The 14229-nt window shown below is 41.9% G+C and overlaps 2 protein-coding genes across 2 annotated transcripts in view; both read right to left on the bottom strand.

The window, feature by feature from the left end:
• Positions 1-362: 362 nt before the first annotated feature.
• SPRY1 (sprouty RTK signaling antagonist 1) lies at positions 363-7675 on the bottom strand. The gene is made up of 3 exons (XM_070757686.1): positions 7459-7675; positions 5963-6836; positions 363-2418 (listed from the first exon to the last, which is right to left on the bottom strand). The coding sequence occupies exon 3, from the start codon at positions 2361-2363 to the stop codon at positions 1401-1403; it is 963 nt and encodes a 320-aa protein (XP_070613787.1). The 5' UTR covers positions 2364-2418; positions 5963-6836; positions 7459-7675; the 3' UTR covers positions 363-1400.
• Positions 7676-13549: 5874 nt separating this feature from the next.
• The window catches only part of AFG2A (AFG2 AAA ATPase homolog A), a 198781-nt gene continuing 198101 nt past the window's right edge, over positions 13550-14229 (bottom strand). The window contains exon 16 of the mRNA XM_070757684.1: positions 13550-14018. Coding sequence (XP_070613785.1) covers positions 13842-14018 — 177 coding nt within the window. The 3' untranslated portion in view covers positions 13550-13841. The remainder of the gene's footprint in view (positions 14019-14229) is intronic.

Raw genomic sequence — 14229 nt, 5'->3', positions numbered from 1 at the left:
CTTAGAAGAATTATCTTCTCAAAAACAAAAAAGAATAAAAATCAATGCATAGTTTATGAAAAACTCTACAGTTGCAGTTTGCGGTGTGTATGTTTTCAAATGAGCAAGATACATCAATGTATCATGCTTCATAGCAAAAATCTGATTACTTTTTTAAAAATGGTTTTAGTGTCATGAAAACGTCAGAAAAGAAATAAATGGTAGTGATTTTACAGTGAAATCCTATACAAGCCTATTCAAAAGTGAAGTCCCACTTGGTAGAATGGGCCTATTTCCAAGGAAAGTGGTAAAGGACTATACAGTCTTTCTTCTAATACTGCTAAGAACAAACAGTTTTACTAACAAATAAAGAACCCAAGACATTTTAATTAATTATTATATTTTCTGCATAATAGTTTAACATACATACTTTCCTTGTGTCACCCTTATTTTCATTAAATGTTGATATTTTGTAATATTCAGACAGGAATACATTTTTGGAACAGTTTTTTATAATAAATATCATAAAATAATAGAGATTTACATAATAAATATTCTTTACAATAAAAAAGTTTTAGCAGACCTTTGTCTTAAAAATAGTCAGAATTCAACTTTGTGATTTTACATAAAATATACAAAAAGCACCACAATATGTGGCTAAGGCAATAAAAAGAGAGGAGGAAAATTACTCAGCGGAGGATGAGTTAAACTTTTTAAACCACAGAAATAGAAGTGTTAAGAAATCAAAGGCGGCTGATACAACTTAAATTGTATTACTATCTGTATTACTCAGATGTGGAGAAACCAGCTTTAGTATTAAAGTAAAAGTGACAGATAGGGCTTGTAGATATACATATACCATATATATATGGTAATGAAGGTAAATATTTAAAATCTGGACTGACAAAAATAGTGGCAAAGGAACGAGCAAAATGCAAGTGGAGGGAGAGAAGACGGGTTTGCTAAATTTCAACTCTTATTTCTTTCCTTTCCTTTCCACTTTGTTTAAGGGAAATAACTGGATTGTGTAGCCTTTTTTAAAAGGGGGAAATGGGAAGAGCTGGGGAATAAAACCTTGAAAGTCATTAAAGTTAGTTAAGAATAGAACAAAATAAAACAGCATCTTTGGAAAGTTGTTTGCAGAATAAAGGACTTCAGAAAAACCCAGTACCCTCATTGCTTCTTTCAGGAGTCTCTTACTCAGAGACCTGAGATGACTTTCCAAGATGAAAAAAGATGCCAGCACATGAGCCACACTTACCAAAGACCAATGCATTCAGATTTGCCCTTCATTGAGATAAGCAATGGATGGAAGTTAGAGAAGATCTTGGGCATGAAAGAAAAAAAGGGACATGAAGACAGAAAAGTCAGCCACTATCTGATAAGATGGTGTCTGAGGACTGAATCTTTCCCTCCAGAAATCAGGAAGGCTTGCCTTGACCCCTGGATGGACAACTTTCCAGCTTACAATAAACTGTATTGGAGTTTTTGCATCGGCATCCTGGACGATTCATCCAATCATAACAACCACGGCACAGTTTTAGGCATCCTTTTGCAGGAGGATAACAGAGCAGGCAAGGCAGGAAAAAAGCCATGGCCCCCATGCATAAGTACCGTGACCAGCAATGTGACTGGGAGCATGAGCATGGATTATCCGCATAGGAGTCCCCTTCATCATCGTTGGAACAATGGTAGAAGATTCCTTTGACGAGACACATACAGGTGCTATATTCCACCATGCTTTCTGCTGAGCACAAGCACTGTCTGTTGCAGGCCAAGCAGGAAGGCAAGGCCCTGGGTGCTGTGCATTCTCCACATTTGCACTTCCCACACTGTTCACATATGAACTGATGTTGAGTAGAATCCTCTTTCAAAGGACTCTTCAGGTCGTCTACAATCAAAGATGATGGTTTGGGTTGCGTCCTGATTGGCCTTTCAAACCTCTGGCCCGGGCCCAGCCTTGATGGCGGTGATCTTAACAGAAGGCCCTGCTCTGAAGAAGCACTGCTGTTGCTTCCAGAACTAGCTGCACTTCCAGTGCTTGTAGATCTGCTCAAAAGAGGAATCCTTGAGTTGTGTTGATGTAGCACATGTCCAGGATGGCTGGGTCTGGGCTCATAATTATTATTCACATTTATTGGTAAGATTTCATGAGTCCTTTCCTGTTTTTCTTGTCTTGGAGCTGTCCGGGGAGCAGACTTTTTCACCACAGATGGACCTTCAGTGTATTCATTGCTGCCCCTGAGAGTCTTGATCTGGTCCAGTGACAAAATGGCAGTTGACTGAATATCTCTTTCATAGTCCAATCTTTGCCGGTTGTCCAGAAAAAGCTGCTGATGGATAACTAACGAACTGCTGTTTCCATGCTGACCTGTGGACTCCATCGGTAGTGGTCTCTAATTCTGGCATTCACCAGGAACTGGGCATGCATCTGAAATCCTAAAAGAAAGGGAAAAAATTGGAAAGAGGGGTGAGTTCCCAGAGGTTTTTACAACAAGTCACAACATTTTACAACAAGTCACAATATTGCCACAATATCCTAACAGTGACAGATGGGGAATTACCCTGAGATAGACAGGGGAATACCAATTAAAATGACAACATAAAATATATTGGAAGTCTTTCTTGTGGTTAAAAAACAAGCATTTTGCTTTTTAATAAATTGTAGTGTGATCCCCTTTTTAAGTATAATATTATGACACTATACATATATATTACGGTTTCCACTGCATTAGATCAAAAGTAAATTCTTTACTGCCTCACATGCTATTGAAAAAGTAGTATAATTATTTCTGCTCCATGCCACCAATTATCAGCAAATAGCAACATAAAAGATAGAAAGCCATACAAAGTTTCTATCAGATGGAAGACTGATAGAAGACATCCAAATTCTAAAAAAAAGGAGATGTGAAAATTCTTATTTAGATTTTTGGTAGTCAGTTTTACTTGTCAAAGCTGCATTATAAGACCAGTCTTTATTTTTAAATTGTCAGCATAGCATTATTTTTAGTTGTAATTCCACAATGCCTCAAGCCAATTACCAATGGGAAAACTATGTGAATCATTTCTGGCTAGTGTGCATTTATATAATGTATACACATACATACATACATTCAGTGTCTAATGCTTGTTAGAGCAAAACACCAGATGTAAACACATCCTGTTACACAACATCTTTCCAAGTGCCTATGCACCCAATGCAGGGTGTGAAAGGAGGTAGAGGAAGGAAAGGATATCAGAGAAGAGATAGGCAAATAACCTGCTACATTTATCAGATCTTTGCAAATGTAGTGCAGTTCTTTGGCTAAATAAGATGGGGGAAGGAGGAGACATGAACATGATGTGTTATGAAAAAAACATATAGTAGATAGGATTCAAAATATTCCTTTGAATAATAAAGGAAAGGTGAAAAGGAAATTTAAAGCAGTGTTTACTTTCTTGAGATCACTGTGACAATAATTAACACAAGTTTTTATGGAAAGTGCTCTATATAGAGACAATAATGTCTGACAAGACAATTTTGAATGGAATAAAGCCCATGATTTGGAAAAATATCGCCATAATTTCTCATCTGAGTTAATAAGTGTAAATAAATGATAATGTTGCACAGCATTTTGATCAATATGGCCAAAATTTAACATAACCCTTCAGTGTACAAAGATTCTTCATCAAACCTCAGTACAAAAAAAGCTGAAAGTCAACTAGTTTAGAGCTGAGAAAAAAATTACAACTAAATATAGAAGTCACATATTTTGCTTTATAACACAGGCTATGTTATTTTTTAAAAAAATATTTAAGTTGTATGCATTTTATATATCATGTTGTCAGCTGTTTTGAAAGGCCAAACAGAAGTCAGGAATTGGGCTACAGCTGAAACTGTAGTAGTATAATTATAAGCGGAAGCTTACCATTTAGTAATTATACAAATTAAGTAACTGATTTCCAGCAAAAATGCTACCCTACTCTCCACATACTTACTGAAACACATTATTATGCACCACATACCAAAGCCCCAAATACAAATATAATCCACAAATAACCTTTCCATACAGTTCTAGAAATTATCCCCACAAAATGCTACTGAGATAAAAGAGAAGTCTGGAAATTAGATATTTTTTTCTACAGTTTGGCATTCAGAAATCTTAAGTATGCAGTAGAAACAGCAAGATGGAATGAAATTGCATTCCTTCTTTAAAAAGTGGAGTTTATTTGGAAGTAAGTTATTTGTACCAGAGTACTTATTTTCCAAAACATTTTGTAAGCTAGAGCCTGATTAAGTAAAAAAACAACAACAGACAACTGGTTTTCTATCAAACAGTAAGCATACAACTAATACCAGAAATTAGGGTTTTTTAAATTTATAGTTTTAAGTCTTAATGATTTCAAATGTTAAGGATTCCCTTGCTTTGTGGGACAAAGCCTGACATGTTTCTTGATTTAGTTCATTACTAGCCTTCAAAATGGTAGGAAGGTGAGCGAGCTGTACAAAAATCTGCTTTGAGTGGACTTGAGAGAGGCAGCTGTTGCACTGCCCACATGCAATCTGAGCTCAGAGGCAGCAGTGAATGCAGAGCTGGGATGGAAGAAGAAAAAGTTATGAATGAAAACAAGGGATTTTTTTTTCACCCCCATTTGCAGAGGAGGAGGGGAATCGGCTAAGGTTACTATTACCTCAGGGGGGCGGACTTTCCAATGCTTAAAGCTGCACAGCCTCCCCTACCTTTCAAGGCAAATATGGAAGATTTGTGTGTGCTAGTTTGAGCATGCAGGGATTCCCCCCTCCCTTTTCCCTTCAATGATTTCTAAGAAGGTGGGGGAGGGCGGGGAAGCCTTTTTATCTCTGCCTGAAATACCATTTCCTTCTTGTAGCCTCCATGCCTCTTCAGTGACCCACTGGAATCTCACCCATATCGCAAGGGAAAATCCCTCCACTGTTGACTACGTGCAAAGTCCACGCACACACGCGACATATTTTTAAGATCTGCCTTCTTAGGAGAAAAAAAAAACAGTGTTGGGGATTACTTCTTAAACCATTTGAAGGAAAAAACTTGACCCTGCTCTTGGTATAAAATCCACGGAATTAGTAGGGATTATTATGACATCCACCTGTCCTCCACACACTTTACATACCAAGAACTGCATAGAGCAGAGCAGAGCTCTCTAATTGGGGTGGTTGAAAAAAATAATCCAATCACTTTAAAAAAAAAAAAAATCTCTTTTACCCCTTACAGTATGTGGCCAACAGAGTTACACAATTGTATGCTCCCTTCTCTGTATCTCTCTAGTCTTGAGAGATAAACAAGGGAACTCTTGACAGGGCTGGGCAGAACAATTTCCAAAACCATATGTGCAAGCATGCAATACCACAGTAATAGTAAAAGTTAAGACCCAACCTGGTCACTTATTCCAGCTTCATCTTTTTTTTTTTTGGGGGGGGGGGGGGACGACGACACACAAAACAATCCCGAATTACAGTACTGTATTTCCTTCCAGTGTCACCTGTGCTGCCAAATGCTATCAAAGGACATCAGAGCAGAGGCTTAAAAAGGCAAGGCATGGTCACCCAACATCTCTTAACGGTCGAAAAAAGGGCACATTCCCTCTCCACCGAAGCGGCTGGGCAGCGAAGGTCGGCAGGTCTTACCCCTTCCGACTCAGCCGCCCCACTTAACAACACCACACCCGCCTACAATGCCTTGTTGTCCGAAATCCACAAGTTCACAGCCCAGCAAAATCTGGGCTGGGAGACAATCGAAGCCGTCTCTCTTTTTTTAGCCAAGGAAATCCATCCATAGGAGCCCCCTTCGCAGTGCCCCCCCCCAACTTTCAAGCTGGGCCCACATAAAACTCCTCGCTGCTAGGAAGGGGGAAACGCCAGGGCACCTGCTGAATACTTGAGCGCCACACGTGCAAAAATAAAAAATAAAAGGCAGCGAGAGAATCCATTTTGGGACGAGAAAGGGGACGGGCACACCAAACTTACGTTTCCGAATGGCAAATCCGCGTTGAAGGCGCCTCCCTGCTTTAGGTTAGATCCATAAGGTAGCGTGCGAGGATCCGCGGAGTCCTAAAGCGCAGGGAACCTCATTCCTGAGGGCGAAGCTTTTCTCCGCTTCTCTCCCCCCACCCCGCGCCTCCCCAACCTTTGCTCTCTCCAGCTGTCGTCGGATCCCAAAGAGGCCGAATTTTTGTTTCTCTTCGCCTTCTGGCGCTGGCAGAAATCCTGGTCCTCGAAGGAAAGGCGCCCCAACTCGTGGCCTAGCCCCCCAAACGGCTCGCCTTGCCGACACCCACATCCAAAGGGGCGCCTCGCTTTACACCGCGCGCCCCTCGGCCCTGCGACTAGTTTACGCGGGTAAAGTCTCTGAGGAGAGGCAAAATCCCAACGAAGCTTCTTTTTTTTTCCTTCAGTAGTCGGTAAGGAGGCGAAGAAGAGGCCCGAACTGGTTTTGCGAATTCGAGATTACGGCTTTTCCCTCATCCGCGCCGCATCCACAAGCCCGGGAGAGGGTCGCTCCTAAGCGGCGAACGACGTTCGGAAAGGAGTGGTGGAGGGGGAGACCAAAAAAAAAAAAGCCCCAGAAAGGAGTAGCCGCCTTTTCGCCAAGCAAACTTGCTGCGGCACGCTCGGTTCTCCCCTCCTGCCTTCCGCCAAGTTGGAGCTTTTTTCTTTCTTTTTTCCCCCCCTCCCCTCTTTGGAGGCGCAGATTATTATTTTTTTTCTTCCCCCTCAGCAGGCGCGCGTGTAGTAGATAAGTCCAACCACTTCCTCGACTCCAACCTTCTTTTCACCACACGGTCCTTGGCCCGCAGCTTTCCGCTCCAACCTGAAGCGAGGCAAAGTGCAAGGGAAATGCCTGGGGGAAGGGAGGAAATCCAACATCAATTATAACAAAACAGGGGAGGAGGAGAAAAAAAATGCAACCAGGAGGCGCAAGACATCCTCGCGGGCATAACAGAAGAGGCAAGGGGAAGCAAAGCTACTACCATGTGGTTCTTGGCGCAGCTTGGGTTGACAGGCTGATTGCACCGCCAATTTCCGTGAGGGGGGGAACAGGAGTAGCCTCTTCCCACACGCGCTCGCACACACACGTAACGCACACACATACAGAGTTGGGGGTTGAGTTGAAACACCCGTGTAACCCGAAAAGGTACAAAGGTTACCAAAAAATACCTTTGAAAGACAAATGGCGAACTGACTTTTTTTCCCCGTTCCCCCCAAAAAATATCCACCCTGGTCTCCATTTGAAGCAACTTAAAGGGTGGATTTTCCACATCGTTGAAACGGACAAAAACTCACGGGTGTCAATAGTGGGTATCGATTTATTTTAAACGGCCGGCAGCGTCTCAGCCTAAAGTTGGTTGCACCCATATACAGATGCGCGCGTGTAATGACACTCTCTCACACACACACACCCCACCTGAGCTACTTCCGAAAGCCTTGCAAAAAAAACCCCCAACCCTCCGGATCAGGATTACCGAATGCAAAGGTTAGGAGCCGTTCTCCTAAATTAAATCCCACGGGAATAGAATTAAAATCCAAGTCGCCTGCTCGGAGAGGCGGCTGCGGCTGCTTGACTTTGCCCGCGCTTGGAGCGATCACTTTTCGCAGGCTCTTTTGTGCGCGGGCAGGAGCTGGTTCAGAATGAGCTAAACTCCGCACGGCAGCATTTCAGCACACAGCCCCCCCCCCCCCTTTACCTTCCTCACGCCTCCAGTGATGTCAATCTGTCACTCAGAGAGCGACCAGAAAAACCCGGAGTGGAGTTTCTTCCCTGAAGCTACGCTGTTTCTTTCGTCTTACTCATTCATGTCTCTCTTGAGCTTCCCAGTTATGATTGTTTACCAACCTTCATGTTTTCCCACTTCGCGTCACGAAAAACAATGCAAGAAGTGATGTTGCCTTGGCTTGGATTATTTGCCAACACAAGTGTTATGAGTAATAATCCGGAACAGGGTTTTTTTTTTTAAATACTTCTCTGAGAATATAATCTTGAGGACTATTTTTGTAAGGCTTGTAATGACTTTGTGTATTCTTAGACATACAAATTGCGGTTGTGCTAAATTCATTCCGTGAGTTCATAAAGGACAGATGATACTCTTCTTCACCAATATGCTGGAGCAAGATTTGCGGTGCTCCATAATTTTGCAGTCTTAATTCTGATACACAGTCAGGTCTAGAAGACATTTTTAATAAATCTGGAATAAAATAATATTAATGCTACATTTGTAGTACAGTACTTGTAGATTAAAGGCATAGAAACATAAAATATTGATAGCAGAAAAAGAGTCTGCCCTTATATTATTTCCTGTATTTTATCTTAGGATGGATATATGTTTATCCCAGGCATGTTTAAATTCAGTTACTGTGTATTTACCAACCACGTCTGCTGGAAGTTTGTTCCAAGCATCTGCTACTCTTTCAGTAAAATATTTTCTCATGTTACTTCTAATCTTTCCTCCAACTAACCTCAGATTGTGCCCCCTTGTTCTTGTGTTCACTTCCCTATGCCCCCTTGTTCTTGTGTTCACCATCACTGCCTTAGGCCATTGCACATCCCAGAATTGGCCTTCTCTGGGTCCCGTCGATTAAACAATGTCATTTGGTGGGACCCGGGGGAAGAGCCTTCTCTGTGGCGGCCCCGACCCTCTGAAACCAGCTCCCTCCGGAGATTAGAACTGCCCCCACCCTCCTTGCCTTTCGTAAACTCCTTAAAACCCACCTCTGCCGTCAGGCATGGGGGAATTGAGACATCTCCCCCGGGCCTATACAGTTTATGCATGGTATGTTTGTGTGTATGTTTTTGCTTTTTAATAAGGGGTTTTTAGTGACTTTTAAATTATTAGATTTGTTGTATATTGTTTTATTGTTGTTGTGAGCCACCCCGAGTCTGCGGAGAGGGGCAGCATACAAATCTAATAAATAATAATAATAATAATAATAATAATAATAATAATAATAATAGTAATAATAATAATAATTGCACTGATTCTGTCTGTACCACTCAGCAGATCCTATTGACCAATTGCCTTCTCCCCTGCAGTTTCCACTCATACACACACCTATCTAACTCTTCCTGCTCTCACCAGACCGTGACTGCTAGGAAACCATACCTCCCAAATCAGAGGCAGATCAAAGACAGTTGCTCCTTCCTCACCTGATTCTGATTGAAGCCCAAGTAGTGCACCAAATAAGTCCATTCTCTTCATTCAGTCTTATGCCATCCAGCCAAGAGCCTGCCAATTCAAAGTCCTCTGGGAGAGATGAAAAATCCCGCTAGCCAGACAGCACTCCAAGGAAAATGGGAAGCATTGCTGGTCTCCCAAGTTTTACTATCGGGTGGTGTTGTGGTTGGCTCTGGCCCAGCTCCTGCCCCAAGGAATGTGGAGGTGGATGCAGGGGAAACATCAACATATCATAGGCCTGTTTTATTGCCGACAGAGTCAGGGAGTGCAGTTTCCTCAGACGAAGAAGGTGGGGGTGACTTGGAAGAGGGGGGCTTGGCACACAGCCCAGGAAGCCAATCTCCATTATCTTCTGTCGATTCGGAGGAGGAAGTGTTGGATCCACGCATGCGCAGAGTTATGCGTAGAAGAGACCAAGTAAAGAAATATTACAGGAGATAAGAGAGGCCACCTGTATTTGGGTGGGGCTCCAGTAATTAGAGCTGCTGATACAAATAGCAGCGTGCTGGCTTGGCCGTTGTGGAAGATTATCTGATTGTAATTCTTCAGGACCGTGCCTTGCTGTTTCCGGACTTGGTTGATTTTTCAAGACTTTGAAACCAAAGCAAAGTGTGTGTGTTTCACTTTGTGGAAGAAGGAGGGCTGTTACGTTTCTTCACAGCTGCTAGCTAAGTACTTAAGGACTGTTTAAGGAGCTTGTACAGCTTACAAGACTTTTTGGGAAGAGTGCTCTTTGCATAAAAAAAAGGGTGCTTTGTTTCTTTTGAATTTTGTGATAAAGAACATTGTTTTTAAACTTTCAAGTGTGTGTGTGTGTCTGAAATTTGTACCCTTGAATTTTCGGGAGACTCATACCATAGAGCCCGGCAGAACAGGTTGTATAGGCAAGATAAGACAACACTCCGCAGTCTGCATTGGTTGCCGATCAGTTTCTGGTCACAATTCAAAGTGTTGGTTATGACCTATAAAGCCCTTCATGGCACCGGACCAGATTATCTCAGGGACCGCCTTCTGCTGCACGAATCCCAGCGACCAGTCAGGTCCCACGGAGTGGGTCTTCTCCGGGTCCCGTCAACCAATGCCGCTTGGCGGGACCCAGGGGAACAGCCTTCTCTGTGGCGGCCCCGGCCCTCTGGAACCAACTCCCCCCAGAGATTAGAATTGCCCCTACCCTCCTTGCCTTTCGTAAGCTACTTAAAACCCACCTCTGCCGCCAGGCATGGGGGAATTGTGATACTCTTTCCCCCTAGGCCCTTACAATTTTATGCATGGTATGTCTGTATGTATGCTTGGTTTTTATAATAATGGGTTTTTAATTGTTTTTAGTATTGGATTATTATTGTATGCTATCTTGTTATTGCTGTTAGCCACCCCGAGTCTTCGGAGAGGGTCGGCATACAAATCCAATAAATAAATAAATAAACAAATAAGACACTTATTTTATACTTTATTAAAACTCTTTTTGCCTCCCTCACATAGCAGAAATTCCAAAAGCTGTTGGGATAATAAAATGGTTGACAGATTGGAATGACGTTTCTACACGGGTGGGCTACCGCCCGGATTGGGGAGGGGGGAACACAGTGGAGTAGTAAAAATGGAGCTCCACCCCAGAGCACCCAATTTGCACTGAAAGATGTTAAAAGAAAATGCAGGGCATCCTGCATAAGCCACACGTACAGTGTGGTAGTAAAAAGTTTGGTAGCCCTTCACTGTTTCTACACCATAAAGGTATTTATTATTTCTTAAACATCAAATCAATTATTGTTGGTTAAGTGGCCAGCCCAAAGCTCCCAGTGAGACTACCATATAAAAACTACCCTTTGCAGAAGAAAATAACTGACAACACATTGGAATCCATGTGTTGCACCCAAGTATTTAGACCTGCTGGGCTATCGGATAATGCACAGTTTAATATTGCAATATTTTGTCTATTAAAAACTAAGTAGTGCTTTGTAGTAAAGAATTGGCAGGTTACATCTTGGAAAATAGGATGCAAGTAGGATATGTTAAATATTCTCATTAGATGTTCTCCTGAATACCCTTCGCTCCCTTTGCTGTTTTTCTGTTATTTTTACTTGTGTTCTAGATGTTTATTTTCCCAATGTTTATCATAATTAATTACTTAAAAATTATTGCTACTAAGTCAGTGTTTCCCAACCTTGGCAACTTGAAGATATCTGGACTTCAACTCCCAGAATTCCCCAGCCAGCATTTGCTGGCTGGGGAATTCTGGGAGTTGAAGTCCAAATATCTTCAAGTTGCCAAGGTTGGGAAACACTGTACTAAATCATCAGTTGCATTGTCTCCCAGTTTCCTCTGGGAAAAGAAGGGGGGGAGAATCTAACAAAGCACTCTGTGGTCAATTGTGTTATTAAGGCACTTGGCACTACCAGCTAATTCTGATTTACTATTAATCTCTCAGGCAAATAAACACTCCTTTGTAGTTAAATGCCTAACGGGTTACTACTATATTTTTTACCTTACCAAAAACATTTTTACAAAAACTGCATATAAAGCTTCGAATAGAATTAGCCTGTGTTAACTAGTTGATCCCAATATTGCAACACTACTTATTTATTTATTTTATTTATTCATATGTCCAATACACAAATACATAGGAAGAAAATAGACATGTGGTAATATATATAAGGGTAAAAGTGAACTTAGAGGAGAGGAAGAGAATATATATGATAGGTGAAAGAGAGGAAAGACAACTGGACAGGGGACGAAAGGCACTCCAGTGCACTTATGTACGCCCCTTACTGGCCTCTTAGGAACCTGGAGAGGTCAATCGTGGAGAGTCTAAGGGAGAAATGTTGGGGGTTAGGGGTTGACACAATTGAGTCCGGTAATGAGTTCCACGCTTCGATAACTCTATTGTTGAAATCATATTTTTTACAGTCAAGTTTGGAGCGGTTCGTATTAAGTTTGAATCTGTTGCGTGCTCTTGTGTTATGAAGTAGTCATTGACTGGTAGGACATTGCAGCATATGATCTTGTGGGCAATACTCAAATCGTGTTTTAGGCGTCATAGTTCTAGGCTTTCTAGGCCTAGGATTGTTAGTCTATTTTCGTAGGATATTCTGTTTCGAGTGGAAGAGTGAAGGGCTCTTCTGGTGAAATATCTTTGGACATTTTTAAGGGTGTTGATGTCTGAGATGTGGTATGGGTTCCAGACAGATGAGCAGTAGTCTAGGATGGGTCTGGCAAAAGTTTTAAATGCAAATTATCCCATTTAAACAATATTAAGCAGGCCTAGAAAATTTTATGAAGAAAAATGAAGCCAAAAGTGCCCTCCCAGAGCCTCCGTGCAAGCCCTGTACTTACCTGGCATACAAAATGGGCCACATGGAGAACCCTGGAAGGGGAGGACCAGTGTGGGCAGGGCCAGATGAAAATCAGCTGGCCTGCACATGCATACGCACTGGAGCTAAGCTAGGCCATTGGCTCGCATGCCTGCAGATATGGCTCTGTGTACCACCTGTGGCACGCATGCCATAGATTTGCCATCCCGGTTATACAGTAATAACTTATGAAAGAATTAGAAAGGCAGAAAAAAAATAGAGGGACCATCTAAAATGGTTTGGAAAGCCATTTAAAATTAATTCTCTCATTTAAAACATGATCTAAAATCAGATACGATCCACAAGTTCATTGGTGATAGCAATTTTTTTATACTGAGAAAAAGAACGTATTATACAGAACTCCAAAATAATATTTATAAACTGGAGAAGAACATAAATTTTAAAATGTACTTTTAAACTGATATAATTTGAGAAAAGGCATTTCACGGACAGCCAAAAAACAACTTGTACTCTGTACATGGCAGCTCTGAAAAAGGTTAGGAACTTTAGATCAGTGTTTCCCAACCTTGGCAACTTGAAGGTATTTGGACTTCAACTCCCAGAATTCCACAGCCAGCAGCTGGCTGGGGAATTCTGGGAGTTGAAGTCCAGATAGCTTCAAGTTGCCAAGGTTGGGAAACACTGCTTTAGATTATACAAAACATTTATTTAGTGATAGTGATGATGCGGAAATGGATGAGTGCTGCTAGGGCACAGGTGTCAAACTCACCACATCACATTGCCATCACATGACATTTTTTCCCCTTAGTGGAGCTGGGATGGGTGCAGCCTGGGCATGAAGAGCCGCCAGTTTGACACCCTTGTGCTATGGCTGTGCTGTGGCTACAGTATTATGGTGTACATTAGACAGGAAAATATATGTTTCTGAGCCACCTCTTACTCCATGAACACACACCTCTTTTGGCATGATGATGTACTACCATGATGTGCTTTTGATGTTTCAATCGTGCTTCCACACAGTTCTCAAGTTTAATTTTATTCAAAACACTCCATTCTTTATTCCAAAAGCTCCTTAAATATTTATTCAAAAAAGGTTATTTTTATTTATTTATTATTCAATTTTTATACCGCCCTTCTCCTTAGACTCAGGGCCGCTTACAACATGTTAGCAATAGCACTTTTTAACAGAGCCAGCCTATTGCCCCCACAATCCGGGTCCTCATTTTACCCACCTCTGAAGGATGGAAGGCTGAGTCAACCTTTATTCAAAAAGGTATTAATAAAATTAATTTTAAATATCTGAAAGAACATATTTCTTGGGGAAAGAACCCAGAAATGAAGTTGTGTACTGTATGTTTGTTAATCACTGTCTCACAGTGAATGCAATCCACTCCTCTGCTGATACTCTTCATAAAATTTCTGTAGGGAATCTGGGATTCTAGGAGTCACAACGACCAAAGCTTCTTGAAAATGCTCCTTCATGACATGTTTGGCCTCAATATCTTCTTGAAGTGCAAGGAGAGCAGCTTCTCTACAAACTGCAGTTATCTGAAAAAGAAAAGCATCAATGTTGGAATAATTCAAAGTGTGAAGAGCCTTCTCTGTGGTGGCCCTGACTCTCTGGAATCAGTTCCCCCCGGAGATTAGAACTGCCCCCACCCTCCTTGCTTTCCGTAAACTCTTTAAAACTCACCTCTGCAGTCAGGCATGGGGGAATTGAGGCATTCCCCCCCCTCCCCCGGGCCTATACAGTTTATGT

Source organism: Erythrolamprus reginae, chromosome 7 (genome assembly GCF_031021105.1).
Source record: "Erythrolamprus reginae isolate rEryReg1 chromosome 7, rEryReg1.hap1, whole genome shotgun sequence".
Classification (NCBI taxonomy): Eukaryota; Metazoa; Chordata; class Lepidosauria; order Squamata; family Dipsadidae; genus Erythrolamprus; species Erythrolamprus reginae.
Note: the sequence above shows the minus strand (reverse complement) of the source record. Positions and strands in the feature narration are given on the sequence as shown.

What these genes read in the sequence shown, in the direction of transcription:
- SPRY1 (XM_070757686.1), bottom strand. Translation starts at nt 2,363, where the DNA reads ATGGAGTCCACAGGTCAGCATGGAAACAGCAGTTCGTTAGTTATCCAT.